Source organism: Brienomyrus brachyistius, chromosome 7, assembly GCF_023856365.1.
Source record: "Brienomyrus brachyistius isolate T26 chromosome 7, BBRACH_0.4, whole genome shotgun sequence".
NCBI classification, from domain to species: Eukaryota; Metazoa; Chordata; class Actinopteri; order Osteoglossiformes; family Mormyridae; genus Brienomyrus; species Brienomyrus brachyistius.
In genome coordinates this window covers 19,427,217-19,454,757 of record NC_064539.1, presented here as the reverse complement: position 1 = coordinate 19,454,757, position 27,541 = coordinate 19,427,217, and the positions used below count along the sequence as shown (strand labels likewise).

Genomic DNA, 27,541 nt, shown 5'->3' with positions numbered 1-27,541 from the left:
AAGTAAATTGTGCATAAATTTTATACCCAGTTAGGAAACATTCAGGGGTTTATTTCATAATAATAATAAAAAATACCCACACATATATATTCGTAACAAAAAAATTTGAGGAAAAACACAAAAAACGTAAGGGATCACAATTTACCCTGGTTTTCCTGTGAAGGAGCAAGCCGTCTGCCAGACTATTCCGCCGCGGGTCTGGGAGATCTGCAAGGGACACTGAGGGCTCCTCGCCAGCGAACAGGTTCGAGTGGGAGTGCTGGAGGGCCAGGTTGCTGGTCAACCGCTGCATCTCCTCTTCGTGTCGTTGTAGCATCTTCTGGGTACCTATGAATCCTCCCTCCTGTATGCCCTCATAAAGCCTGAGACACAGACACGCAGCGTACCCACATAAGACAACGTCTCCCCATTTATGTAGGATGGAAATACTAGTTTTAACGAACAATGACAAAACTCCGCCAACAGCCACAACATTTTCTTATTAAGATGCCTGGGCTCCCAGATAACACTAAGCTGTATTTCCAAGGTCAAATTCACAAAATTCAGAATGTATTTCAGAAGAAATGTCTCAGAAGTAAAATGTTTAAATGAAAGTTTAAGAAAATATACACACACCAATTCACTGGTAGGAGAATCTGTTAAATTTCTGTTAAGGACTTCGGGGAAGTCATGCTAGGGAGTGATCTATACGAATGTAATTGTAGCTAAACTGAAACCGTACTATACAGTAGGAAGCCCTGTGGCTAGCAGCGTGGCCTCGTACATAGAGTCAGGACAGCTATTCCTGTCACTGGCATTTGCATGTCAGCGCCAGGTTTGAGTGGGATTCCTAGTGGAGCACGTGATAAAGTGCCTCTGGACCCACTAATGCACATAAATCAGTATGGTTAATGTGAAAAGGTTTTGCTTGGTTTGAAGTACAAAACCAGAACCACCGAATTTTGCACACACCCAACAAACCCTCCCACTGACAAACAGCCGAAACCAGCATTAAACCAGTCTTTACGTTAACATCCCATTATTGTTCTACACGTCTCATTCGGAAACTTAGTTAATTCATTAAAGTTCATGAAATGCCGTTTGTTATTGAAAATTGTTCCGGACCTCAGACTGCACAAAAATCAGATGCGGACCTTTGGTGAAAAAGATCGAGAACCCCTGTTGTACTGAACAGGACGTACGGCAAAAGAATAAACATATGTTTGAATCAAAGAGTTCTACATTAATAGTTACTTATATATGTATATTTGAATCCTGTAGAGACATTTGACACACAAAATATGCTGCATCAGATAATGAATAAGCAAATGTGACGTGAAACACCACCATAGATGTGTTGTATAATTGACAACAACCATCTGAGAAACTCACAGAACACCTCAATGGAAATCACAGCCAATCATAATTTGACTTAACACTAAATTAGCCTAGTCTAAAAAATGTTTAAAATGCTTGAAAAGTTCTGTTTTGGAAAATGCCATTAAACAAAACAAAGCAAAAAACATCTGACCTGGGCCGTTGAGTGGTCTGACTGCCGAGGGACAATTCCTCGTGCTCAGACAAGGCTGCCTGGGAATTGTATCTTCTCTCATCGTCTGGTTTCTTAACTGTGAAGGAAAGGGTTACTTTGTGTTAAAATAAAAGCCAAAAATAAATTTGTCAAAGAAGAAACAGCCCCAAGTTACAAACGAGATCAGATCAAAGTCGAATTTGTAGGCAAAAGTAACAGTACTTAACTACATAACATAATAATTATACAATAGAATCAAGAACCTAGGTTACTTTACTATACCATGAACTGATGTAGCACTGAAGCTGTGCAATATTTTCATGAGTGTCACCAAGTAGTGTGTGTTTTCGTCATTAGGAACCATCACATTTAACCCAAACCTTTAATATCACAGGCTACATGGGAGCCCATTCCTAAGTAGGAGTTGTCCCTAAGTCGGACATCTTTAACCAAAGTACTGCATCTAGTAAAGAGATTAATCTGCTAGCTTAAAATATATGATCACGTAAGGAAATATCTATTATTCACAAATAAGAGTGGTGTGGAAGTACCTTGCCGGTAGTCTGGGTCTGAGGATGCCACAGACGGACTTTCGCTAGATGAGCTATAATCACTGTAGTACCTTCTGTGTGTGTGCAAAGAATCTGGAAGAAGGAAGTAAACGGTTATTTGACACAGAATAATCAGCTGCATTGTGTATTATACTGTAAGACAAAAAAAATAAAAATAAAAATCACCGCTGTAAAATTACCCATCCAGGAAACAAGGCCTGCCAAATCCACACAGATGCCTAAAGCCAATTTGTAAGATTCATTTTTTTAATTGCCATGTTACTCCTGCGAAATCTATATTAAATTACCTAGTCGTGCAAGTAGGAAGTCTTAAAGCCAAAAGCATTGAGAACTAGTTAATTCACGTTCATTCATTTATTCAAAATCTAAGCACCTGTCCATTTGGGAATTATGACGGAACAAATTCTGTTATAACACACAGAATATACATAATGCAAAATATTCATGGAAATTGCATTGTTTTTGCAATCTTACTGCAAGAGACAGATGGAGAAACACCACACCAAGAAAACCTCCCAAAAAGTCGACTTTTTGTAAAAGTGACCCATCTTCATAGCTGTGTACATTGTTGCATAAGACTGACAATCACTAATTTCACATGAATCCCATTCAACTAAAAGTCTGGGCACGTTTCACTTGGTTTTCAATGTCTCCAGAAATGTGCGCCCATAACTGGAGATATTAAAACAAATACTGCCTTAATTGTAATCAAGCTAACCAATAATAGATGAGCAAAGTACAATACCCATATTTCAGCAAGAAATCTGGAGATAACTGTGAATGGAATTCACTACCACTAACGAAGCTCAGTGTCAAACCGATTTCCTGAAAAACTGAAAAAACCAAAAAGGTCGGAGTAATCAAGACAAACCAGAAAGCCCAGTGTGGACATTTTTCCATCCACATACCTTGAATAGGACACATTCTTTAGGTATCACTTATCACAACATTTTCGAAACCTTGCTATAAGACAATGGGTTTCATTCTGAGGATGTTTTGTGTCAACATTTAACTTGAATATGCTGCTCTATATCCGTGGAAAAACACAGTCTCACACTCATCACACAATCAAGTAGTGGTTTAACCTTCTCTGTAGAACAGAAAAATACCGATACCAAGAACCACTGATCAGCTGAGCTGCCTCATTACATTCTAGGACACGATCAGCCAAACAAACACACGGCAACATTTTCCCCCTCAATCATAAAAGCATGGGTATAAGTAATAAGTAATTCATTTTCAACAAATCAGGTCCACAACAAAGTTTAGACATTTCAAATCGCATCGCCAGAGTGACTGATAATGCAAATTTGAGCAGCTCCAAACCTCCTTTAAAGCAGGTTTAGAGCGTTAGGACCAGTATTTGATTGTTTTTGCTCTGCATGTGCCCCCCCCACCCAAAAATGAAAGTTTATAAAAAACAACCACAGCATTCTTCTCTAGGGTGGTTGCTAATTAACTAGAATTAAACACACACCTTATAATTAAGTTAAATGACACTTCTGTTCAACACACACAATGTTTATTTATAGCCCAAACACTATACTGGTCTTAATACCTGTATCTGACAATGACAGGACCAATATGCAGACATGAAACGGAGAGAAGTCAAGGCGCAACTTTCTGAATGTGTCTGGGAGCTGCTTAATGCATTTTGCTGCACCTGGAACATTTAAAAATATATATAGTTCATATTGTCATAGGCAGGGTAATGAGGGCCTGAAGTCTCTCCCAGGAGCTTGGGGTACGAGGTGGGCACACCTTGAATGGGCAGATACTTTTAACTACATGTCTGTGGACTACAAGGCAACTTCCTAGCACCTGGAGGAGACCCACGTAACACAAAAGGGATCACATCCAACCTCCACACACAAAGCACAGGTGGGTTTCAAAGCCTTAACTTCAGTAGGTGTGATACAACAATGCAAGCCACTAAGCCACCAGGCTGCCCAGAACATTTTTCTCTGCCTCTTAAGAATGATCAGTCAGAAAGTTTCATTTTAATTCTAAAACAACACAAAATGGCTCCAAAGGCTTAACTGGTCCAAGAAGGGAGGGACAACCCATCTGAGAAGTAAGGAACATGTCAAGACACATTTCTTTCTGTTTCAAATAGGATCCAGCCCACTCACGCCCAGGCTGAGCCTGTCTGACTCATCAAGGTGGTATGACTCAGAGCACACACTGAATCTTGAATTAGGCTGGTGTTTTCATTTTGCCCTCCGGTAACCTCCATGAACATAGAAACAACTCTATAGGATTATTTATGGACAGATGCTGCAGAATATTAGATTTTATCATCATAGGTAAAGCTTTTCTAGGTAATCTACATATTAAGCTACAAATGATACCTAAATAATTCAGTTTCATTATTAGGAGAGTAAATATATAATTCAACTATAACAAAATGCAGGAACCAAGCAAGTACTAGATGTAAATACTGCAAGATGATATAGTATAGATTCAGTAATCTAAGTAACATTCATAAATTCAATTATCTTAAACAATTACACTGTATCACCTCATTATAAAACAGCATTGTTCATACAGCATCATGTCTTTCGATTAGAAAAATCACTTTTCGCTATTTACACATTCCTGTGCTGGGTATGTGCCAACACTGAGGCGGCAGTTGCTGGTTCATTAAACCGCACTTCCTATCACTGAAGTAGGAAATTGACTCAAAGTGCTGCCTGGTGATGATGAAAACAAAACAATGAATTATTAATGTTATTAAAGGACATTCTGTTATCACTTTCTTCACCTACAGCCATTCGTCCACCATTTTGGTTTGGTATTTATGAAGTGTAAATAATTCACTTGGTTGGTAGATGTTCGAGAGAACAATAGGAAACGACAGGAAATTATGTCCTTCATAGTGGCACTGTCTTTAAATGGTCATGACACAGCATTTACCTTACTTTTTTTGATAAACTAGAGCTGACTGGTAAATCGTATTTTCATCATTGTTGAGATATGAACGTGTGACAAACACAATGCAAAATTACAATGAAAAAGAAATCATTTCATTTACATGCATCAGGCACTCAAACTTAGCATGCAAACACTGGACCTATCAGATGGAGCTGGCCTGCGAAATCTATTCCAGTGCACAAATTCCTTCCCCCTGCGATGTGTGAATCAGCCATTTGACCCATGACACAATCGTGACTTTCCAGTTACCCCACAAGTTTCAAGTTCACACTTTCCGTAGCAAGTATTTACATCAATAAAATAAAATACTTATTAATCCTTATAAAATAATCATTTACATTTAGCCTGATATAATAAAACGTCAGTTATACTAATTTAACTGATGTTTCATTAGATTACAAGTGCATCATTGTAATGGGAGACACTACAAGGGTGATTCCTGGTTTATTCCTCCCAACAGCCAGTACAGCAGTAGGATGAGAGGTTCAGAAGATACAGCGGTCCAACAACCATCCCTCCCACCCGTATAAAATACGTGAAATTTAACAGGGCAGACAAAGTCACTAAACACATTGGTCCTACAAGAAACCAATAAGAATAAATTAAGAGGTTACTGGTAGAGTTAGCTTATCTTAATCTTACACTGGACAACACGCTGAACTAACATGCATAGCCATGGTTAAATACTATTCAGAACAACCTGTCCTCAGTTTGACCATAACTACTCCTGTTTGTGAAATATAGCATCACAGTGTCCTTAATTAAAATGTTTCAACTTGCTTTTAATCAATGCTGTACAATGGAATATCATCAGGCTCATTATTCTCCATTAAGATTAACAAGGATAACACTGTCAAACTGATTTCATTATAATAAATGTGAAAAATGTCTTGTATTCCCAAACATGCATCTACTTCTGTCAGTTCCGGCTCTGAGAAATATCAGGGTAAGGAATCTATCCATCCATCTTTCTACCTAAAATGCAGTACAAGGTCAGCGAACCTGGAGCATTTCATGGCAAGAATGGCACTAGACAGGAGGAAACCCTACATACAGACAAACAAGTGTGCAAATCACACCATATGGCCCATTTATTGATGCAAATTCACCTAACCTCATGTATTTGAACTGTGGGCGAAAGCTGGAGTACCCAAAGGAAAGCTGCACCACGTTGGTGAATATGCAAACTCCACACACTCACTCACACACACACAGCGGGGGCAGAATCTGAGCCCCCAAACATGGCATGGTGAGGACACGTTGCTGTCAGAATTATGAGAAACATATTTTCTATTCAGATGCTACTAATACCAGTGTCGGTCTGAATATCCACAATGTATATGCACTGCCAACCTAAGGGAGGTTCCCTGCAGTGTAACTGTTCAGTCACCACACATTTGTATATGCTACGCTTATGTAAAATGTCTGATGAGCTGATTGATTATGTCAGAGGCTTGATAACAGGACTTGTGAGAGTGCAGTGGTGGTAATGTGAAAACCTGCACAAAAATATAAAAAAAAAAAATAGTAAAATATTTAAGTCAATCATGAAATACTTGGGTATATCCATTTCACATGCTTTTTTTTGCATTAGGAAAGGATTTTTCAAACTACTTAGTGTGGCTATGACTATGACTGATATGGATAGTGAATGATGTTGACCCGTCTTTAAAACGCCCAAAAAGTTCATTTTAAATCAGTGACGTCTAGTTTCAGTTTCATCTGTCAAGCATCATTTTAAACTCGTAATTTACTCTCTGCTGGTCTTCAAAATTCTTCATAGAAGTTTAACTTGACAATAATGTTATTGGAGATTAGCACATCATGTTTGCTTCCTGTCTTACCTCTATTACCTGCCCTGAAATTGCTTAGTATCACTTTCAGTAATTTCCATTTTCTTGTGCCCTACAATGCCTATGGGCTGGATTTTTACATTTCTGTGGAATTTTAAATTTCTGTGCTCAAAGTGATCTTTTCATTGGACACGCATTTTTGAAATAGCACAATATTTACATCTGAAATATATTAATGAATGAGTAGTTTGCCTGACAGAGCAAAAGGGGATTCTGACTTAATGGTGGAACTGAGCTGTCTTAAGTATGAGCTACGCGAACAGCTCCTGCTGTTTTTCCAGAATTTTATTCCAGTTTTCCCTTCAGCACTTCCTGTCTGTGTTCAGGCCTCCACTAACCATTGCTTCATGCACACATCTCACTCAACACACCCAAAAGATCACTTTGCCGCTCGGCCACTAACCACAACACAACCCCGAACGCCGAAATGCATTTGGCCCATTTTTGGCAGTTTATCATACTTTGATGAGTCTATATTTCGTAATTGACAGAAAGTGACTCTTTTTCCCATCATGCTTTCTGTGCATGCACCATTAGCCTCAGGTAGCTAGCCAGAAGCACACGGGTTATTGCAAGGTAAAAGTAGGGTGATCAAAAGTTTAAAAAAAAAATTATAGAAGTTTAAAATTTTTTTCCATATGTCGTCATGTTTAAAAAGACCCAGAATGAGCACTGTGAGCAGACAACTTGATTATAAGTGAATTAAACCTTTTGTACAAGAACAATCCATTTTTGATCCATTAAGGGGTTGATCACTATAACTGATCACTATAAGTGGTTTCCACCGCATTTTAAATATTGCTAGTGTTGAAAGCGATGGGTGCTATTACTTTTGGTAGCGGAAACTTTCTGCACGGAAAGTATTAAAATTGTTAAAGTATTAACCGAATCAAAAAAGACATAAAAATTGAGTAACCCAAATGAGCAATTCAGAGGTCGTGAATGTTGGTTTTCATTAAGTTTTCATTTAATTGCCCAACTGTACTTCACGAAGAGATTGTTAGTATAATGTGACAGTGCACATTCTATCAGTCGCAGTTCTATGGCTCATACATGCATCTGAAGTTGTTTTGTCAGCCAAATCTGTTTCGCCACACCAATAAACTGAAATTCACACCCTCATCCCAACATATAATGGGCAACAAAAAACACATTCTCTGTTATGCGATGTAGCGGTACTGATGGCATGTAGGAGAATAACGCTTCTCAAAAAATAACATCGATAACACGTATATTGTTTATATTTTCGAAAACCAAATTACTTGCAAAATTTGCAAATAAAGCTCGCATGTTGGATGACAATTTGAAAAGCCCTTTTGACCACATAAAATAAAAAAAAATAAAAAAAAATCAGCCGACAGTATGCTCTTATTTTTCCTTTTAGGTTGTTACCTTATAAGTTTAAGTTTTAAAAAATAAGGCAATTAGTTTTAGTTGCACGGTTCAGAAATCTTAAAACCAACATGAAAAAGAATCGTGGCAAGATGGTGGATTGTGGTTCTGGCAAGAAAAAAAAAATCGTGATACATTTTTCACGCATCATCCACCCCTAACAAAGCGCAAATCAAAGCAGAATGAAGATAGTAAAACCATTAAGTCATGTAACCCTAAAATGCAATTGCTAAAGTGTCTTCAGTTGGCACTGAAATAAATGAACCAGGCTATATCATATATAGCTTCACTATTTGTACAACTTAAGCTAGAGAGAAGCAGTTATGAATGCTAGTTCATCATTTATTTTATGAGATGCCTTTTTTGCATTTGACTCCTTGATAATTACCCTTAATGAGAGGAAATCACAATAAGTCCAATTTCTAAGAAACATAAAACTCACTGATATACGTTCAGAACTTTTACCCAGCAATCTGAAGGCGTGAACTTTACACCCCATATAAAAAGAAAAGAAAACACTCAAAAAGTTGACAAGCCCAGGGAAGTGAACAGCAGCATCCAATAACATAAAAAATGAGAAGGTTCGCAGTTCTTGAGAAGGTTCAGAAGATGTAAATATCGACTCCGTACATAACTTTCTTCCTTAAGCTTCCAGAGGCAGGCTTGACAGTGAGGTTCACAGAGAACGTCTCTCTCCGTGACATGCAGAGGCATCGTCACAAAAACTTTCACAAAGTAAAACACCCCGCATGTTAATGCATCATTTATATTGCCATCATTTAACAGAAAATTACCTGGAAATCCTCCATAAATAATCAAGCACATGGAAAGAACTCAAGAAGTGTTTAAACGCTTTTGAGGAAACCCTTTCCTTGCAGAAAACAACTTTCCTTTTCTTTTATCTGCAATGTTCCTAAGTAGAACCAGACATTTGGCGTGCTGCTGCACGGTGACTCATACATACTGGCAAAACATGACATTTTAAAACGAATTAACTTCTCGGTTAGTTGCAGAGTATTCTCAGAAACCACTGAAGGCCACTCAGTGCTGTCTAACCCCTCTTTTATACGAAAGTCTGACTTCCTCAACCCCTAATTTAGCCAGCTAGGTTCACACAAAACGCTTAAGTCTGGGATCCTGTGTGTGTGTGTGTATATATATTGTTCAGCTCTACCCCTAAAACATCTTTTAGCTCATGATGCAAAAATCAAGTTCTCTCCCACATAGTTTAGCAAAGACACCTTGATGACATGACTTACCCTCGGCTACATCCATGGCCTGTCTGAGTGCGTGGAGCTTCCGTTGTCTCTCTTTTATCTTGTCGTATGCACTGCTGAGTTGTGAGCTCACAGACGGGGCTGAGAGATGGTGTGGTTTTTGGGACTGTGGTGCTCCATAATCAGAGTATCTGGTGTCCCTGGCCCGGGTGGAGGACTTCCGTCTGCCCCCTGATTTCTGGCTTAGGGCACTGTTGCCTCTACGAGCCTCCTCCAGTGCCCCGATTCGGACCGTATCCAAATTGAAGTAGGCCAAATCCATCGAGGAGGCCCAGTTCTTCCTGTACTGGCCAGGATCTCTGTGATACGATGGGGGTTTCCTCTCAGCCACAACCGGCCTCCCGTGCTGCTGAGAGAAGAACTCTCCGAGGTGGTACTCTGAAGGCGGATAATGGGAGATGCCATCTTCTCCTTGGAGAAGGTCATTAATGGACAGGGACCCCATGGAGCGGCTGAGGCCTCTGCTAAGAGGTGCCTGCTCCTGGGTCCGGGATCGATAGCGCTCCAGAACTCGCGGGGCGGCACTTCGTCCTGTGGAACAAAACGGAACAGACTGAGAATGGAAACCAGCTAAATAAAACATAAAGCAATGCCCACATTTAGCGGAGAGACAAAGACGCGAGACTTCAAGAGGGACACATGACAATTAAACAAAGGGGCCAACTGTTCTCGTGCCCAACCTGCTCTAGAACCCACTTCCAAAATGTTCAATATCTAGTTTAAGATACGGAATAAGAAGTTTCAGAGTTCACCTTCAGCCTCTCAGTGGCTTAATTAACCTTAACCATACCAAACAAATAATATCTGTCCCTAAGAGGAAGGGGTTCAAGAGATGACAACAGAAAGGCACATTCGGTAATGTTAATAACAGAAGAGCACAGAAGACAGATTTAAACCTATTTATAAACTAAGCCGCTATTAGTTTAGCGATAAATTCAGAAGCAATAAATTCACTGCAGAGGCGCAAACGGTTACCTTTGTTTGGATCGTAAAGAAACAGAAAACATCAGAGTGGCATCAATAATTTAAAGGAGGCAGAGAGGCCCAGTGAGTCAGACCGCTGTCTCGCGTCTCCTGGGTGTGTGGAGTTTGAATGTTCTCCCTCTATTGGGTATGGTTCCCCTGGGTACTCTGGTTTCCTCCCGTAGTCCAGGACCATAAAGTCAGGCTAACTGGCTCCACTAAACTGTGTGTGTGCACTATACAAAGACCTGGCATTCCATGAGGGTGTGCCCCCTGCCTTATACCCCGGACTGCCTGAGCTAAGCTCCAGTCCCCCCAGTGACCACATCCAAGAGAAGTAGTTAGGCGATACATAAATCCAAAACTTTTAAATCACTTATTAAATACAAGTTAAAGCAGGGTTCCCCAATTCCAGTTCTGGAGGGGCACGTCTGCAACACAGTCTGCAGATTTCCCTGCTCAAAACACAGATATTAAACCTGGTAATCGGCTGGTTAGTTGAATGAGGTGTCTTTGAACAGGGAAATCTGCAAACTGCGTTACAGACTGGCACTGCGGGACTAAAATTTCAGGAACCCTGGTCGAAAGGACTATTTTCAGCATACTGACTGTTCATAACTGCAAACATAAAAAAAAAAAAACTTTCATTAATAGAACAAGAAAATCATCTGAATCCTGAGTAGGAGAACATACATCTAGATACATCTAGACTGAATGGAAGCGCAGTGTCTTTTTTACATTCTCCTAAAGAATAAGCCTGTTTGATGGACCCCTTATTCAGAACACATTCGCTGCTGTTATATAAAGCGCAAGAAAAACAAACAAACCCAAAAAAAAACTAAACGAAAAATGTGCGGACAAAAACGCAAGTCTTTATGCGCAACCTACGAGTACATCGGGAAGCACCAGAAGATTTACCATCACTGCAGAGAAGGCTAAGAAGTTGTGGTTTGTCAAAACTTAACCTAACGAATCCAGATTCCCGCTAACAGAGCGTGTCCGGAAAATCATAAAATAATTCAGGAGCGGTGTTATTAGAAACCCACCCTGACCGACTGCTTCTATATTACAGCAACACTGTTTAGGATTTCTGTTCATTACTGTAAGGTACTATGCCAATTATACATGGTTCATTCAATTATATCAATTTAAATATCCATTCATCCATCCATTTTCGAAACTGCTTATCCTACTGGGTCACGGGGGGTCCGGAGCCTATCCCGGAATCAATGGGCACGAGGCAGGGAACAACCCAGGATGGGGGGCCAGCCCATCGCAGGGCACACTCACACACCATCCACTCACACATGCACACCTACGGGCAATTTAGCAATTCCAATTAGCCTCAGCATGTCTTTGGACTGTGGGGGGAAACCGGAGTACCTGGAGGAAACCCCACGACGACATGGGGAGAACATGCAAACTCTGCACACATGCGACCCAGGCGGAGACTCGAACCCGGGTCCCAGAGGTGTGACGCAACAGTGCTAACCACTGCACCGCCATGCCGCCCCATACAGTGCTAACCACTGCACCACCATGCCGCCCTCAATTTAAATATCTACTGAGAAAAATAAAATAGATGATTCATGGTTAACAGATTTCAGTAGATGTCCAGACATGCAGGACATAAGTTAACAAGCTTAAAGCTGGAAAAAAGATCACACTGTTGACCCTCCCATCAATTAGACAAATTGCCCAGCCCACAGATCATTCGTAGCATCTCTATAGCGCAGCGTTTCCCAAACCAGTCCTCGGGGTACCGCAGACAGTAAAGGCAGGCGGCCTGACAAGGAAGTGGTAGGAAGAGAAAACGTGGCTTGTCTGTGGCTCCTCGAAGACTGGGTGGGGAAATCCTGCTTCAGCAGACGACGGCCCCGGAAGGAACACGGGTTCTGCGTTACCTGTGGGCAGGCCTTTACCCCGCAGTCGCTCCCTGATCTCCTTGCTCCGCTCTGGAAGCGACTCCCGTTCACTTTTTGACAGCAGCCCGTCCAACTAAAATGACACAAAAGGACACAAGGGAAAATAAAAATGTCTGGGTTAACAGATCTGGAGAAAAAGTTCCTCTCTCACCTTGAGGTGATAAACATAACAGCCATGATGCTGATGACGATGATAAGTTTAACATACTGTCCATGACAACAAGTAGCTGGTGGAGATTTCAGGTCCAGAAAGTACAAATCCAGATCGAGATTTTGTTTCAACCAACCAGTTAAGTACTCTGTGAATGTGACTCTTTATACTCAACTGGACGGTTGAAACAAAACCTTGGTCTGGATTTGTACTCTCTGGACCTGAAATCTCCACCTCTGGAAATAACTCATTTCACAGGTCACCAACCTAACCCTAACCTTTCAGCTGTTGCTACCTCATTTCACCCAAGAACCTATTATATCCACAGACCAGAACACATTTTCCAGGTGACTTCTGAAGTGCAGTACGATTCAACACAGAAAAGCTGACATCTTAATATTCTCAAAAGCAATAAAACAGATAACTACACAAATACGACCCATGACAAAAAAACGAAACCTTAACTACACACACAACTTATGTTTTGGATGGAAATAACGCTCTTAGTTTTATTTTAGCACAATTGTCAATCTGCAAATGTGTTTCTATTGTCCGAGGGCCGTGCTGTGAGAGGCAGGACCACCTGAGAGAGGCTGCCCAGCACCAGCCTGACGAGCTTCCTGACGTAGGCGAAGGATGGCTCGCAGTTGGAGCTGCGGATGTGCGCGCTGCAGGCGTCCAGCACGGTGCGCACTGACATGCGGCCGTGGGTCCTGGCATCGCACATGCTGCACAGCATGCTGTTCAGGTGCTCCCCCAGCTTAACGGGCTGAACATGCAAAACACAGACCATGTTTCAACACAAACCTTATTCAAGGAAGTATTAGGTCATGGAATAGGGAGTTAAAGCTTCCCCACTCATCTCAGACAAGGTAAGACAGTAACCACTCAATCACGGCTTAAGCCTGTTTGCAAAAAAAGATTGCATGCAAGGTACAATTTGATATACACAAAACACACATAAATGTGTGTGTGTCTATTCGTGTGAGTATTTTTGTGTGGATAAGTATATGCGCAACATGCAGTACCTACACAAACAATACTTAAAATTTAAATTATTTTTAATTTGATGTATTTGTGAAATAACTGACTGACAAACACCGGCACACCGCTAGCTAAAACAGTGAATTGAATGAATTTGGCTTCAAATTAACATTTGTATCACATTACTATTAAATGTGACCTCAAGAGGGAAGAAACCCCCCCCCCCACAAGCCTCTGTTGTAAGATGTTGAGAACTGTTACCTGACTTTGAGGAATCTCGTAATCTGCCCCCCAGAAGAGGGTCATTCCCAGGGAGTACATGTGCATCTGAGGAGAACGACATTGGCAGCGATCAGAGAGAAGATCAAACCAAAGACCAAAATTTGCTCCCACTAATCATGTGATGCTGACACTGGGAGGGGGGGTTAAACTGACAAGTTTAATTCAAATACAACATTCAGCGATGATTCCGGAGGCGTGACACAGTGTAGAGAAGACGACTCACACTTTACCACCTTTGCACAGAAAACACAAGAATCAGGTCTTGGCTCTCGGGCTACATGCTTATTTCTTTTTTACTTGTTCTTAAAAGAATGCGCAAATAGAAATGCTGAAGCATTTTCAAAATCGGAATATTAACTATTATTTTTTTTATATAACGCTGGCACCAAATAGAATTGACAGCTGGTAACTACCAATGAGAGGCCCTGTGCCGTAACAAAAAAAAAAAGACGCAAAACAAACACTGAACACTGCGCAACCTTTTCAATATCAGAGAGAGAAGTCAGGGTTAGTCCTTCTAGGACCTCTGGGGCAGTGAAGGCTCTCAGGTCCTGCTGAGTCACATTCTCGTCTGTGAAGGAGATGTTTCCCGAAGGCATCAGCAGCAGGGACCATGGGGAGATGGTGAAACTGAGAGCGGGGGTATCTGGAAGGGAGAGGGAGAGCGAGAGAGACTGACTATACAGACATTAATGCTGAGATTAATGCGGAGAACGAGACAGAAAGGCGGCCAGCGTCAATATCACTTTAACACTGAATATGTATGAAGAGGCATCTAGATTCTAGCTTAAACGCCACCCAAGGAATGGATGCAAATAAAAATGCCAAAGTGGCCCTTGAGTGTATTTTATTAGGTACACTGAGCCTACCAGGTTATAACCTACCAGGTTATTGCGCACTACAACTCCAACGCTGAGAAACAGAAAAGCACTTATAGATGTATTTATAGTGATTAGCTTTTAGAAGAAAAAGTTCACAGTTAAGACGGAAACATCGTATCCTGTCTGAAAATACTGGCTTGTAATGGCAGGTTATTAAAAACTGCATACAACATATAGCAAAAGATACGTTAGAAAAAAAAATAAATAATTACCTAAAATCAACATACAGAATACATGTTGAAATACTGTAACTTAAATATGAGTAAATGTAATATTGTATTATCTTACAAACGCAATCATTGCTAAGCACCAAAAACCACACAGTATGCTAATCTGCAGAATTTAACTATTGAGGTTGACGATCATAGGATGTCTATATGACACAGAAATCCTTTTTCTCCAAAATCCTCCCTCAAAAATGGTAAACTTATGTATGGCTTAGCAAAAACAACATTTACGCAGAGAGGCTAGAATGGAGATTTATATTGCATAGCAATGGTTAATTACTAACCTGACAACGTTGGAATTTGACAATGATAGAATATAATCTTGGTTTATGTTGAATGTTGAATATTAACATCACAATTTTTCAATCCAGAACACTGGAAGCACCATGAACTTAAGGAAATAAATATTTTTAACGAAAAAGCACAGTCCACTGTAATAAAAATGTCAGATTCTTCTTGCCTGTGGTCAAGGAGGTTGGCATGAGCTCAAACTGAAAAAGCAGGCCTTTGAACATCCACCATGAAAGCAGACATTGGATTATAATGCAGCTTTTGTCTGCCAACGGTACCACGACTGCCATATCCTTATCACTGCAACAACACAGACACTGTGCTTCCAGACAAACCCTTTTCACTAAGGTCCACACTAGTCTTATTTTTTGCTTTGCTTGTAGCATAGGTATTTGACAGTATTTTTAATATTAAAAATAAAAGAATTTCCATACAATACATTTATACAACCTAATTACACAATACTCAAGCAGAATGTACTCTTAGTGCAGAGAGTTCCTCCATTGTATAACCAACCTCAATGTTTACCAAATGTGCTATGAACTTGAGGGTAAATCAGAATGTCAATTGACACCCATCATATTGAACTGGTGAGTGCAAAAAATACATCCTTTTCAAATGAATAAAATGAGTATTCTCCAGATATGTCTCCAGGAAAGGTGGCCAGGCATACTTCCTGGGAGCTCAGTGAAAACTGAGGTTGAGAGAGTATGCAATGTCTATATGTAAATATGAACGCAAACACAAAAGGACGTTCTCTGCTGATTGAAACTGAAGCACGAAATACTGTGTAGACAATTTCTCAAAACAAGTGGTAGCTCTATTATAGGATTCTACAATTATTTCACAGAATTAGCTTCTTCCCCCACTGTTATTCATGATAATTCATGAACAGCATGACTGTTCACTTATGCTATTAATTAGCCTGCATCATAACCAGAGGTCTCGCATGTTCTGACAGGAAGACGACTTGCTTGTATAAACATGGGATCAAGAACCTGAAGTACATAAAATCAAGACCAGCGTTTCCCAATCTAGTCCTAAGGGACCCCAGACAGTCCATGTTTACCTGCGAGGGAGCAAAAATGTGGACTGTCTGTGGGTCCCCAAGGACCGGGTTGGGAATCACTGATCAAGACAAGAGCAGGGTACATGGGTATGACAAGAAAGCACGCCAGTAGGCGATTCATATAACGAGTGAGTGGTTTACCCGTAAAGGGTGCAAAATTTTACGAGAAACAATTATAAGCAAGAAAGCATCTATGAGTTTGAAGACCTCTGTTGGGAAGACATAAGAAGTTGGGAGCAATTCCTAACAAGCATTTACAGAAGTTAAATAAATGTACATAGTATCCCAGCTTATACAAGTTACTTTCAAAGTTCAATGCTAACGCTTTGACGTACTGAAGACGATTACCTCTGCGGAGCAGCTCCTGAAGGCTTTCGGTGCTCTGGCTCAGGACGGCCCAGACCTCCTCCTCCTGCAGAGGCCCTCCCCGCACCTCCAACGCTTCCGCCAAAGACACGTGCATCATCTCTGCTGAAGAAATTAGTTCCAAAATTGATCTCAAGAGAAAAATATTTAAACGAATGAATACGTTTTAGGAATATTTATCTAAAACTGTAAAAACCATGAAGGATAGATTAGACTACTGGTCAGATATAGGAGGCCAGAAGGTACAACACCCTTCAACAATAAATCATGGAGGCCCAGCATCCTAGTGGAGTCTGTGTCCTAGGAAACACCTTCAGTCGTCCCTCTGCTTTACTCATCTCCTCTTCTAGAAATACTTATGAATCACTTGAATCACTTTGAAACATATAAATCACTTTGATAAGAGATTCAGAGTCAAGCAAGTCAGATGTTTTAGCAATATACAATCATACATATAAATTATAGTAAACCGCTTACCTAAAAAATGCTTATCCTCTGCAGTACTGGTTATACTACTCTACAAGGCAAGAACGCGAAAAAAAATGTGTCCACATACACTCATATTTATACTATTGTCATTTGTTTTAAACAAAAGTATAGAATTCTTTTAACACTGACGTCCAATATCATCCACAGGTTGGACTACGCAACACAAAAAAAATAAAAAAATCCCACATCAAATTCCAGAATAGTTATAATTTTATTGCTGAGTTTATAGTTTTGTGCTATTTGATCATAGCTTAACCAGAAATACATTTGTGATCTTAATCAGATTGAAAAACGTACACACACACACACACACACACACACACAATTAGATTACACATTTTGAAATTATATATCATTATTCACATTTTTGCTATTTTCCAGCTTCCATTTGGAATCAATAAGTTTATACAACGATAACATGCAACGTATTCTGGAAAGAGACACCTATAATTATAGCTTCTGTACTCTCACAAAAAGGTGTTGGGTGCTTATGCAGGGAGGCATTACGAACTGGCAGATACGCAGAAGCTTGTTAACTGCACTTTTACCCGGCGAGGTCCAGGTGAAATGACGTCTGATCAAGTCACTTTCAAACAGGCCTTAAATCAAAAGTTCAGGTCCCAGCAAGACAAAGGTCACACGTGGCTTTCTGTGCGCCTCGAACATAAACAGGTGCAAAGGTCACTAGCCTGCCCTGGTCAGGTACCCTATATGCCCACTTGGCACAGCTTCTACAGCTTAAGCTACTCCAGTCTCCATGCAGGCAAGGTTTCAGAAGACTGGCGGGAAGGTGACTGCTTGATATCTGGCTTCCCCCGGACGACTGACATATCACACTCATCCATCTGATAAGACGCTTCGGATCAGCCACCCGTACTGCTCCTGAAACTACCAGCCAACCCAATACCCAAACCAGTGACAGAAAACTCAGGCACAGACTGCATGCTTCTGCCCTTATAACACAGTGATCAGTCAAAAGCCCTTACTTCACACATCCCTAGCCTGGCATGGACTTGTTCCATCAGGTCCCCTTCACGGATGAGTCACGCCTTATCCTGATCCAAAAAGATGCGAGTCACAGTGTAGAGGAGAAGAGAGAGAAAGATATGCTGACTCCTGGGGTGGAAGAAGTGTAAAAGGTGTGGACGAGCATTCCCCACGCAGACTGCATGCTGCTTCGCCTCACCTCGGGCAGGCTAGATGGGGTTACATAACAGCGATGTCAGCTGGTGTGCAGATGCTACCTCGGCCCCTCCTCTCTCCTAACCGTAACCCCATAAAGCACCAGTAGGATGATCGCTACACCCGGAGTCACGACCCTCTGCCTACCAATGGCTGGCGGCATTGTGAGGCCTTTCTGCAGGAAAGTGCAGAATCTGCGGCTCACTGGCTGTATGCATGACAATTATCAAGTACTTGTGGCTACAAGCGGCTGTAACACAGATTGCAAGAAGACTGTGTTTATATTTATCAGTGTGTAACTTGCTACAAAGTACATTAATTGTTAAAAAACAAAAAACACACACACACTTTGGGAATATATGTAGCTAAAAACCCTAAACCCTAAGACATAGATGGTAAGAAATCATACGTCTGCAGGATAACAGGCTCGGGTTTGGGGCACTTCTGTAACAATGAGTCACGGAGCCCCAGTGTACTGGGGGGCTTCATCAGGGAGAAGCACAGCAGCTGCTCTCCTTCACTCCCGCCTCCCTCCTTACAGCAGGCAGAGGACCAGGAAGGGCCTGCAGCCGGCTGGTTATTAGCAACCATCCATCCATCCATCCATCCTCTGAAACCAGCTGTGAGCCACTGGAGCTCTGCCACACAGCGATCCCCAACACATCCGTTTCCCACCAACACCCCTGAGGCCATGTCACCTACCAACACAACCAAGGACTGTGGCTGTGTGCATCAAATACTAATTTGTTACTCTACACATAATATACTATACATATAATGGGTAATGCTTTATAACTGCACCTTCATAATGCATTCACAGAACATTCATAAGCAGCATGTACACCCTTGCATGCTGTAACAAGTGCAGTAAACATTAACAAACACCATATAAGAATAAACATCATAATCATGATGTCTTATTAATGTATATTTAAGCTGTTAAGGTGTGTTAGGATGTTATGGTATACATACATGCTGCTTATAATGTTCTATGAATGCACAATGAATGTATCACGAAGGTGCAGTTAATGTAAAGTGTTACCTAATACAGTCGAATGCCTACGTACCTGCAGTCTCGAGTACAAGTTATAACATTTTTGTGACGGTTAGAGAAGAAAAAACCTAGCAAACAGAAACTCAAGCGAAAGCCAGCGGTCTTGGGGGGGGGGGGGGGGGGGGGGGTTAAGTCTCCCACATACAAACGCTTATAATTTTAGGTGCTACTTCTATCCTGCCAAACAAGACAGTCCAGCTTGTATTTTGAAAAAAATTTACATAACAATATATAGCAGCACATTCTACTGATTTGTCATTATTTCACATAATATATACATACACATACTTTAAATCATTAATTGAATCTACACAATACCTTTAAGCAATCATTTCAAAATGCAGTCACAACAAATTGCACGTACTTGCATTAATCAACTGAACAAAAGAGAGTGGGTTATAAGCTGACTGGCTCATTAAACACCAAAATGGCCAAACAAGCAGAGCAGCAAAGACCTTTGGCCAAGCTGTACCCCCTTTTTCCCCAACAGAGACAGAGAGGAATGTTTTTATCTGTAGACAGGCTGCTTTGGAGACCAGCACTACTCCCAGTGGTAACCTAACAGGCCCTTTATGCAGAGGCTTAGGGGAATCCTAAAGCAGGCTGAACCAATCTCATGCTTCTTCAAACCTGTACTACGAAGCGGGGTTACTTGTCGGATTTAAGGTAGTCTGGGCAAAATGTAAGCGAATGAATATGAAGTCCATTTAAACTGTGGTACCTGAAATCTGACAAGTTACCCCGATAAGCCAGTAACCCTGCTTCGTAGTACAGGCCACTGGTTTGACTAGCAGAGAGACAATAGCAGCAAAAATGTTTACTTACTGTTAGCCAAATGGATAACGGTCAGAACGATTGTTATTAAATGACGGCACATGCAATAATTTAAGAAGAAATGTTTAGAGTAAAATACAGAAGAATCATGTGTAACATAGCTATATTTGTGATGCAAGTTACAAACTGAAGAAAACAGTATGTCAACCTTATTTTAAAATGCAGGAACACTAGAGTCCAAGAGGAGGACCAAGCAAAATTAAAAGACAGGAGCAATATTCCTCATTAGATGTGCCACAGATAAGTTGATGCTTAAATGAAATTCATTCATCGAGGATCTGTTATGCAAATTTAGTCTACAGAGAAATGGACCGGGTCCCCAGCCCGGAAAGGCTGTAATGCATGCAGGCTTTCAAGTCTTAACAACGGCAGCATGCGAATGAAGCTGTAATTAGTATAATCATAAAAACAATTAGCTACTACCCTGCCAGAACCAGAACTATGAATGACCCCCTTCTGTAAAGATTAAGATGCCATATAATAGAGAAGAACACAAGTGGATAAGAGAATTGACCGTCGTTTTAATAAGCTTGACGTCTGGCAGGCAGGTGTTTACGTCAGAGTGCAATGTATTTGTCTTGTTTACAAGATTACAAAGTCATGCCTGTAATCTTAAGTGATATCCACATAAAATTAAGTCCTGCTAGATGCATTCAACAACTTTCATAACACAATTTCGGGTAAAACTTAAATACAAACAGTATTTGTCCTGCCAAATGAAAAAGTAACATAAAATATGTTACCATGGTCATTTATGCAACGTAAAATTATTGTAATAAAATGTTAAAATACAAGCTAAAAAGCCACGAATTCAAGAAACAACACAGTTTGCATGCGTTTTTTGGTTTTTAACCTTTCAGCAATTCATATAAATCTTAAGCTAAAATGTAGTATTTTGTCACTTTCTTTTCCCCCAAATATATGTGTGCAGTTGCCTAATTCAAGGTATGAATGTGCTTTACTTCACTCTCAAAAACAGAAAACAGAAAGGACTTTCGGATACAACAAGCTCCTATCAGTTTTGCGAAGAAATGACTCTTAAAAAGTGATTCATTTCCATTGTTTTGTCAGTGCTTGACGAATCCCAAGTTAATTTCAGTTGTAGAAACAATGGAAATTCCAGCATTTAAATTCGGAAACAATTTCTTTAGTGTAAAGATGAAGTTGGGCTGTTAAAACCATTTGGATTCATGGAGGAGAAAAAGGATCGAAATTCCAAGTTGAGCTGAAAATATTTCAGGATATATTCCTGCCAGGAAAAAGTGCAGCAGCAGTCCATCGCATATTTTCCCATAATCACATTCGAACAGCCCATGCATGTACAAAACCATCAATTCCTACAACTCCACCCAAATTCAACCTAGTAATGTCATTTTAAAAAGGTTAACAACAAATGAAGTTCTTGGAATATGTACATGGAGAAAATCGTCTCTCTCACATTTTTTTGTATTGAAGAGTGTGCCTGCATTAACAGACCCAACACCATCAGGGAGACATTTGGGACTTCAGAAAATAAAGAATCATATAAAACGTTTAATACATTTGAAGGTTAATTATAAAACTAGAAGTTTTCTTGTAGACATGCACTAGCAACAGCATATTTAGATAATATGCCCCTAGCAAGGTGACTGATTGTGAAATACCCTAGAACGAGGGCTTATGGCTGGTCAAATTAACATACAATTACCATCACCAGACAGAATACACTGGTATATACAGCTGTGTTAATAACTTAGTGAACAAGTAAAAAAAGTTTTGTAAAAAAGAAAACAATGACAGCAGAATATGGCCAAATAACTACATCAAGGTGTAAGTGTCAAGCACATCTTTTCTGTATCTCTTAACACTCCTAACTACCAAATAATAATAATAATAAACAATAATAATAACAACAACAACAACAACAACACACAGAAATGTTTTCGTACCAAGGACCAAAGCATTCCTATTGCGATTTGCTGAATGATGTGGAAATCGAGGGAGAACAGCCCACAGCAATCACTTTCCCAAAAATAGGTTTAGCCATAAAGTTTATAAAGTGCCAGACAGACAGACAGGGAGAGCGACAGAACGGCATCAGCCTGCCCTTTGTTCCTCTCCTGGTGTAACATCTGCACCCCTGGCTTCACTGCCCGTGAGGTCTCTGCTTCTCCCACCCATTGCGGCAAATGAGGGAGTTACCATGGGGATCGTACAGCGTGGATTTCCTGAACCACATATAATTGTAGCTCACAGCCTCTTCTATCACAAACACAATGCTGTAGGACGGCGCAATCATCATTCAAATACTAATGTGAGTGACCGAATTCTGCTTTTCGGCTTATATTTTGCTCAGCTTTGCCGAAAACCCACACATACATCACACATACATACAATACGCACAACACATGGGTTTAAATGTTTCTTGAAAAAGTAAGACTCTCAAAGACAGATGGCTGCCTAACTAAGACCGTCTATCAAAACTGATTTTATATAGGCCTGTAATTAAAGTACTTCTCTGGGGCACGAGCAACTACAACAAATTAGCTTAAGAGCTGCTGCTGCAGGACCCCCACAATAGCAGAGGGAAGGCCATTTCCTAAAAGAAAAAACCAAAATAAGCCACAAAAAGAGAGCAAATTATGAACACAGGCATGATATTTTTTTTTGTCCAAGCATGGGGGAAAAAGTCCTTCGATTCCAGTGGTCAGCATGATTACTATAATTTTGAGAAGAAATGCATAATCCAAAGAAATCTTAAAAGGTTCTAGACTTTTTCTATTAAATCTGTGTGCTTGGTCTTATAGCCCTTTTGTGATATAATTAATAAGTTGACTCTTTCTGATAATATGTGAAGTTGCTAAATAACTGCCAGTTAAACAAAAAAAAAACAAACTGGTTTTTGGGTAAGTGAACCACCCAATGTATTATATTAACCTAACCGGCTTCATTATGTATTCTGCCTGTGTTCTTTAGGCAGTAATAAGGATTGTAATGTAAATGACCCCGGCATCAGTTTACAAATCTAATTCAGCCCAACCATGATAGGACCACATAAATATAAACAGCTTTTTTTCTACTATCGGTAATAATAAAATATGTATATACAAAATTGTGCCAGTGTTAAGTATGTTCCGTTGTTAAAGAATTCTATGAGTCGCATTAATATAAATAAATCGAGGGCGAACGTACATCATCGCGAAAACACACAAAAATGTGTCCGATGAGGCACGATTTGGTGTTGCTCAGTGCAAGGGTCGCACCTATTTAATCTAAACAGAAAATTCCACGTTTAAAACTTTTTCTGCATTTTCCTCTCCTCGTCTACATCCTAACATTCATATTTGTTTGCACAGGCTTCCTGCTTGATTGATTTTCACTTTACCTGTTTATACAAATGACGCAATTACGATTGGTTTCTTTTTCGAAACCCCGGGGAAATACAGTTTCTCGCTGACTTTGCTTACTGCCCGTTCCTCCGGTTACGTCAAAAATCGAATGACACCTGTGATTTTCAGAAAACTATAGTCCGTGTTAAGTGCATAGAAAATGAAAACTAAAGATATTTACATCACATGATAATATGATCGTACGGTATTTGTTACGAAACAGTCTTCCTAGCCCCGTCCTGGAACTCCATGCTGGTCTCCCCCCCCAGCTCAGCCTATTCAAATGCCAAATTCACAAACTAGCCCAGCTTAAGATGTCACGTGGTGCTTTTTGTCAGATGGAAAAAAAACCCTTTTCAGCCAAGTCAGCTATGTAGCTGGTTTAAGCACTTTGCCAGACCCTCTTTAATTACCCCGGTAATTCAATTAAAGTTGAATATTTCATTTGCAAAGCAAACGTCACCAGTAAAACCGCGCTGGCGATTGGATTCGTTTTAAACTGCAACCACCAGTGCATCCACTCCGGTAATATATTTAAATCTGTTGCGTCGTGAATAAATCCCCCATATAACTTAAGTGAACAGCCTGAAATTATTACTATGACTGACGTATATATAAATCGACTAAGGCGAATTTCTTTGGACGCATTTTAGTGCGGAATCTCGTTCGGCTGCATATTTTTCTCCCCTTAACTTGCGATTCCTGCTTACTGAACGGTTGCAACACTCATTCGACTCCAGTAACCATTTGGCAACTCTGGAGTTTTTGCCATCTTGCATTAAGTCACTAAAGCCATATATTCCAGCATTAAAATACCTTAAAATAACCAGTCACTCATAAACAAAAAGACAAAATAGTTGCCCTTTCTCCAAAACATTACAAGCAAAGCACCGCAATATTTACTTGTTCCCAGTAAACAGCAATTATCCCGTTTCCGTCGACTATAAAGCCAAAGGGGCTAGCTAGTTCGCTTAACTTCAGATAAAGGCAGGCTTTCCAGCTCCTTCTCTCCTTTTTCCCCCCCAACTCCTATCGACATTACCACGATATGTAAGAAGAAACCAAACTTACCTGAACTTAACCTTCATTTAAAAGACCACCTGAAACGGGTTAGGGGGCCAACTTAAAGCAAACGCGAGCGAAACCAGCCCATTTTCAGCATCACCGTCCCAATGAAACATCTATGAAATTCAAAGAGCGGGTTTGTGTAACAAGTAACAGGTTTAGAAACAAAGTATCATTTCGATAAGCAGGGAATGGGTGCGCGCTCCCCAAACGGAAAAGCAGAGACCATTTACCTTAATGTATCTGCATTACAACGTCCTTAAGCGTCCGGCAGCTCTACGCATATAAACGTCGTTCGTTTGCATGTAATTCTCGGCGCAGTACAGTAACCATTACTGCTGAGAGGCTTTGCTCTCTCCTCTCCTCTCCTCTCCCCTCTTCTCCGCTCCTTCTTGGCTACGCTAGTGGGTGCTGGTTGGGAGTAACCAGACACCCGGCTCCTACAGCTCATTGGCCCGATGTGGCAAAGCAGGAACCGTCACATAAGCAACCAACACGGGCGTTTCTATAGAAACCCCCGGCCGGGAGGAAAATACCGCAAGAACTTATTATAGTTTTCTATGGACATGTGTTGCTGTGCTAGATGAATTTTATAGTTACTTCGCAGACTAATGTTTTGTAGGCATGTGTTTCCGTGCGTTTATTATACGAGTGGCCTTCTCTATTAGAAACGTTCATTTGAAATAGCAGTTTTCACAGTGAGTTTTAATAATAGAAAAGAACCACAGATCATGATAAGACGAATATTTGCCGGATTATCTTAACAAATTTGCTTAAGTACATTCTACCTATCATTTACTAGCTGCCACATCGTATTATGTGGCTCTTTCTTGCGGTCTTTGATTTGTTACTCTAGTAAATACGTAATCCAGCTGTAATTCAAAATGAATTTTTTTGGGCCCCTATACACTTGCGTCACTGTTCTTCGACTGTGCGCAAAGACTTGGCTGTACATATGTACTGCTGGTAACAGGTGGCAAGATGTGTGAAACAAAAACGGAAAGTGACAAGTGACAAGAGTAAGATCACAATAGGCTACATCCTGTCTTTTCTATCTATCTATCTATCTATCTATCTATCTATCTATCTATCTATCTATCTCATCCACATCATACAGTTTTCTGCTCAAAAGATTGTTATCCTATGCTTGTCAATATAAATATATAACAGTGTATATATAGACAGTGTGGTGTGTTACAATTCTGATACAATTCTGAAGTGATTCAGATGGGAGACACTTTCAATCGTTCATGTAAAAGAAGCAGGTGCACAGGTACCCCCACACACACACACACACAAACACACCCCATATAAACACAATATCCATCCATCCAACCATCCATCCATTTATTTACATCCGTCTTCCATCTGCTAACCCATGGCCTCTCCCTGGAAGCACAGGACGTGATGAACCCAGGGGAGACACTGTGCCCGTCCTTCGCATAATGTCAGTGATGCAACGGTTTTGTGAGTTGTGAGTGAAATATATTTTTCTTTGCCCTTTATCCTTTGCAAGACTCTGTATTTTCTGCACTGTGGCTTAGGAAAATTCTGTCCTGTCAGAGAGAAGCTCACACAGTACATTTCATGACACTAGTGGTCTGTTCAGTGAATTCTCATACTCAAAATGCTTGGATTTTTTAAGCATTAAGATCAAGAATACTTTTTTTAAAATTCTTATTTGTAGCTCTTTGCACGCAATACCATATCTAATGTAATTCAAAGCTATGCAAGGATACACAACAAGAAACCTGACCACAAACTACATCTTTACGGCAACATGATGGCTAACCCCATTTTTTGATTTTTTTTCCATTATGTGACGTCAGATTGTGGCTGCTGGTTAGTAAATCATGGCCAACGATGTAGGAATGAAAAGAGAAGTTCCCTCTGTGAATCCAATCTGCATGACTTTTGTGCGTAATCAGAAAGAAATGAAGTCTTATACCACAAATCGCAGGGACTGGAGGAAAACAAGTTACGCTGAAGCTGTTGTTCTTCTTATGTACTGGCATATTAATTCTTAGACTACAATATCTGAAACTTTTAAAATGTCTCATGGAAATCGCTGTACTGCAGTTTACTATGTAAAGGAATATCCTTTAGTAAAATATAGTCAAACACAGGAAAGGTCATGTTAACTCATCGTTGGTATGTTATGTTCGTATGTTATGTTCGTATGCACTTCTGTATTTATCACAATTTCTGTTTTAAAGCTTGTTTTCTTTTGTTCTCTTTGCCTTCTTCTTTTTTACATTCTTCTTAACAGGGATAGATATGTAAACGGTCAGCTATCGAGGGATCTCACAATAGATCTCGCAATATAAGCATAATGTCTTACAATTATATTTTCCAAACAATCAAGACTTAGTTAAGATGACTTGTTGCTCCTATTAAATGAAGGAAGCCCAAAAACCTGAAAGCGTGATTGTACGTTGCATGCCTTACAATTCATATATTCTTTATCCACGAGGTCAGTTTGGGGCGAACAGGATTCCAAGGGTCCAGTTTCATTTCCAGGAAGAAAAAAAAGAATTCTGTTCAGCCAGGAACTAATTCAGTTTTGATTACTTCCTTCCATGCTGCCACCGTGTCAAACTGATGTTGTGATAGCTTAACTTGCCCTCTTGTGGTGAAATATATTATTACAACATGTGTGGCGTGAAAAGCTGTGGACGCTGCTATTTTTAAAATTGCAGTGTAGTGTATAAAGCGCTCCTATTTCAGCAGTATTACACACGTGAAACCTTTTTACTTACATCTGGCTACAATTGTCCATACGCTCAGTAGCACTATATTTGACAATAAAGCAAATCTTGGAATTCACCCTGTAGACTTAACTATACCGGAAAAAAACCTTTTACTTCAAACA

The 27,541-nt window shown here is 40.2% G+C and overlaps 1 protein-coding gene and 1 long non-coding RNA gene across 7 annotated transcripts in view; one reads left to right on the top strand and one right to left on the bottom strand.

Moving 5' to 3' along the window:
- Positions 1 to 25,106, bottom strand: part of ptpn13 (protein tyrosine phosphatase non-receptor type 13) — a 47,533-nt gene extending 22,427 nt beyond the window's left edge. For 5 of the 6 annotated variants that reach the window (XM_049020582.1, XM_049020585.1, XM_049020587.1 and 2 more), the window contains exons 1-10: positions 24,903 to 25,106; positions 16,660 to 16,782; positions 14,323 to 14,489; positions 13,823 to 13,888; positions 13,161 to 13,346; positions 12,406 to 12,499; positions 9,521 to 10,069; positions 2,062 to 2,154; positions 1,511 to 1,607; positions 146 to 362 (exon numbers count right to left, since the gene is read on the bottom strand). In XM_049020582.1, the coding sequence (XP_048876539.1) occupies positions 146 to 362; positions 1,511 to 1,607; positions 2,062 to 2,154; positions 9,521 to 10,069; positions 12,406 to 12,499; positions 13,161 to 13,346; positions 13,823 to 13,888; positions 14,323 to 14,489; positions 16,660 to 16,777 (1,587 nt within the window). In that variant the 5' untranslated portion in view covers positions 16,778 to 16,782; positions 24,903 to 25,106. The remainder of the gene's footprint in view (positions 1 to 145; positions 363 to 1,510; positions 1,608 to 2,061; positions 2,155 to 9,520; positions 10,070 to 12,405; positions 12,500 to 13,160; positions 13,347 to 13,822; positions 13,889 to 14,322; positions 14,490 to 16,659; positions 16,783 to 24,902) is intronic. The other variant, XM_049020583.1, reaches the window with a different exon arrangement.
- Positions 25,107 to 25,552: 446 nt separating this feature from the next.
- Positions 25,553 to 26,617, top strand: LOC125746529 (uncharacterized). Its single transcript, XR_007399002.1, has 3 exons — positions 25,553 to 25,688; positions 26,071 to 26,143; positions 26,499 to 26,617. It is a non-coding gene; the product is annotated as an uncharacterized LOC125746529 (long non-coding RNA).
- The last annotated feature ends 924 nt before the right edge of the window (positions 26,618 to 27,541 follow it).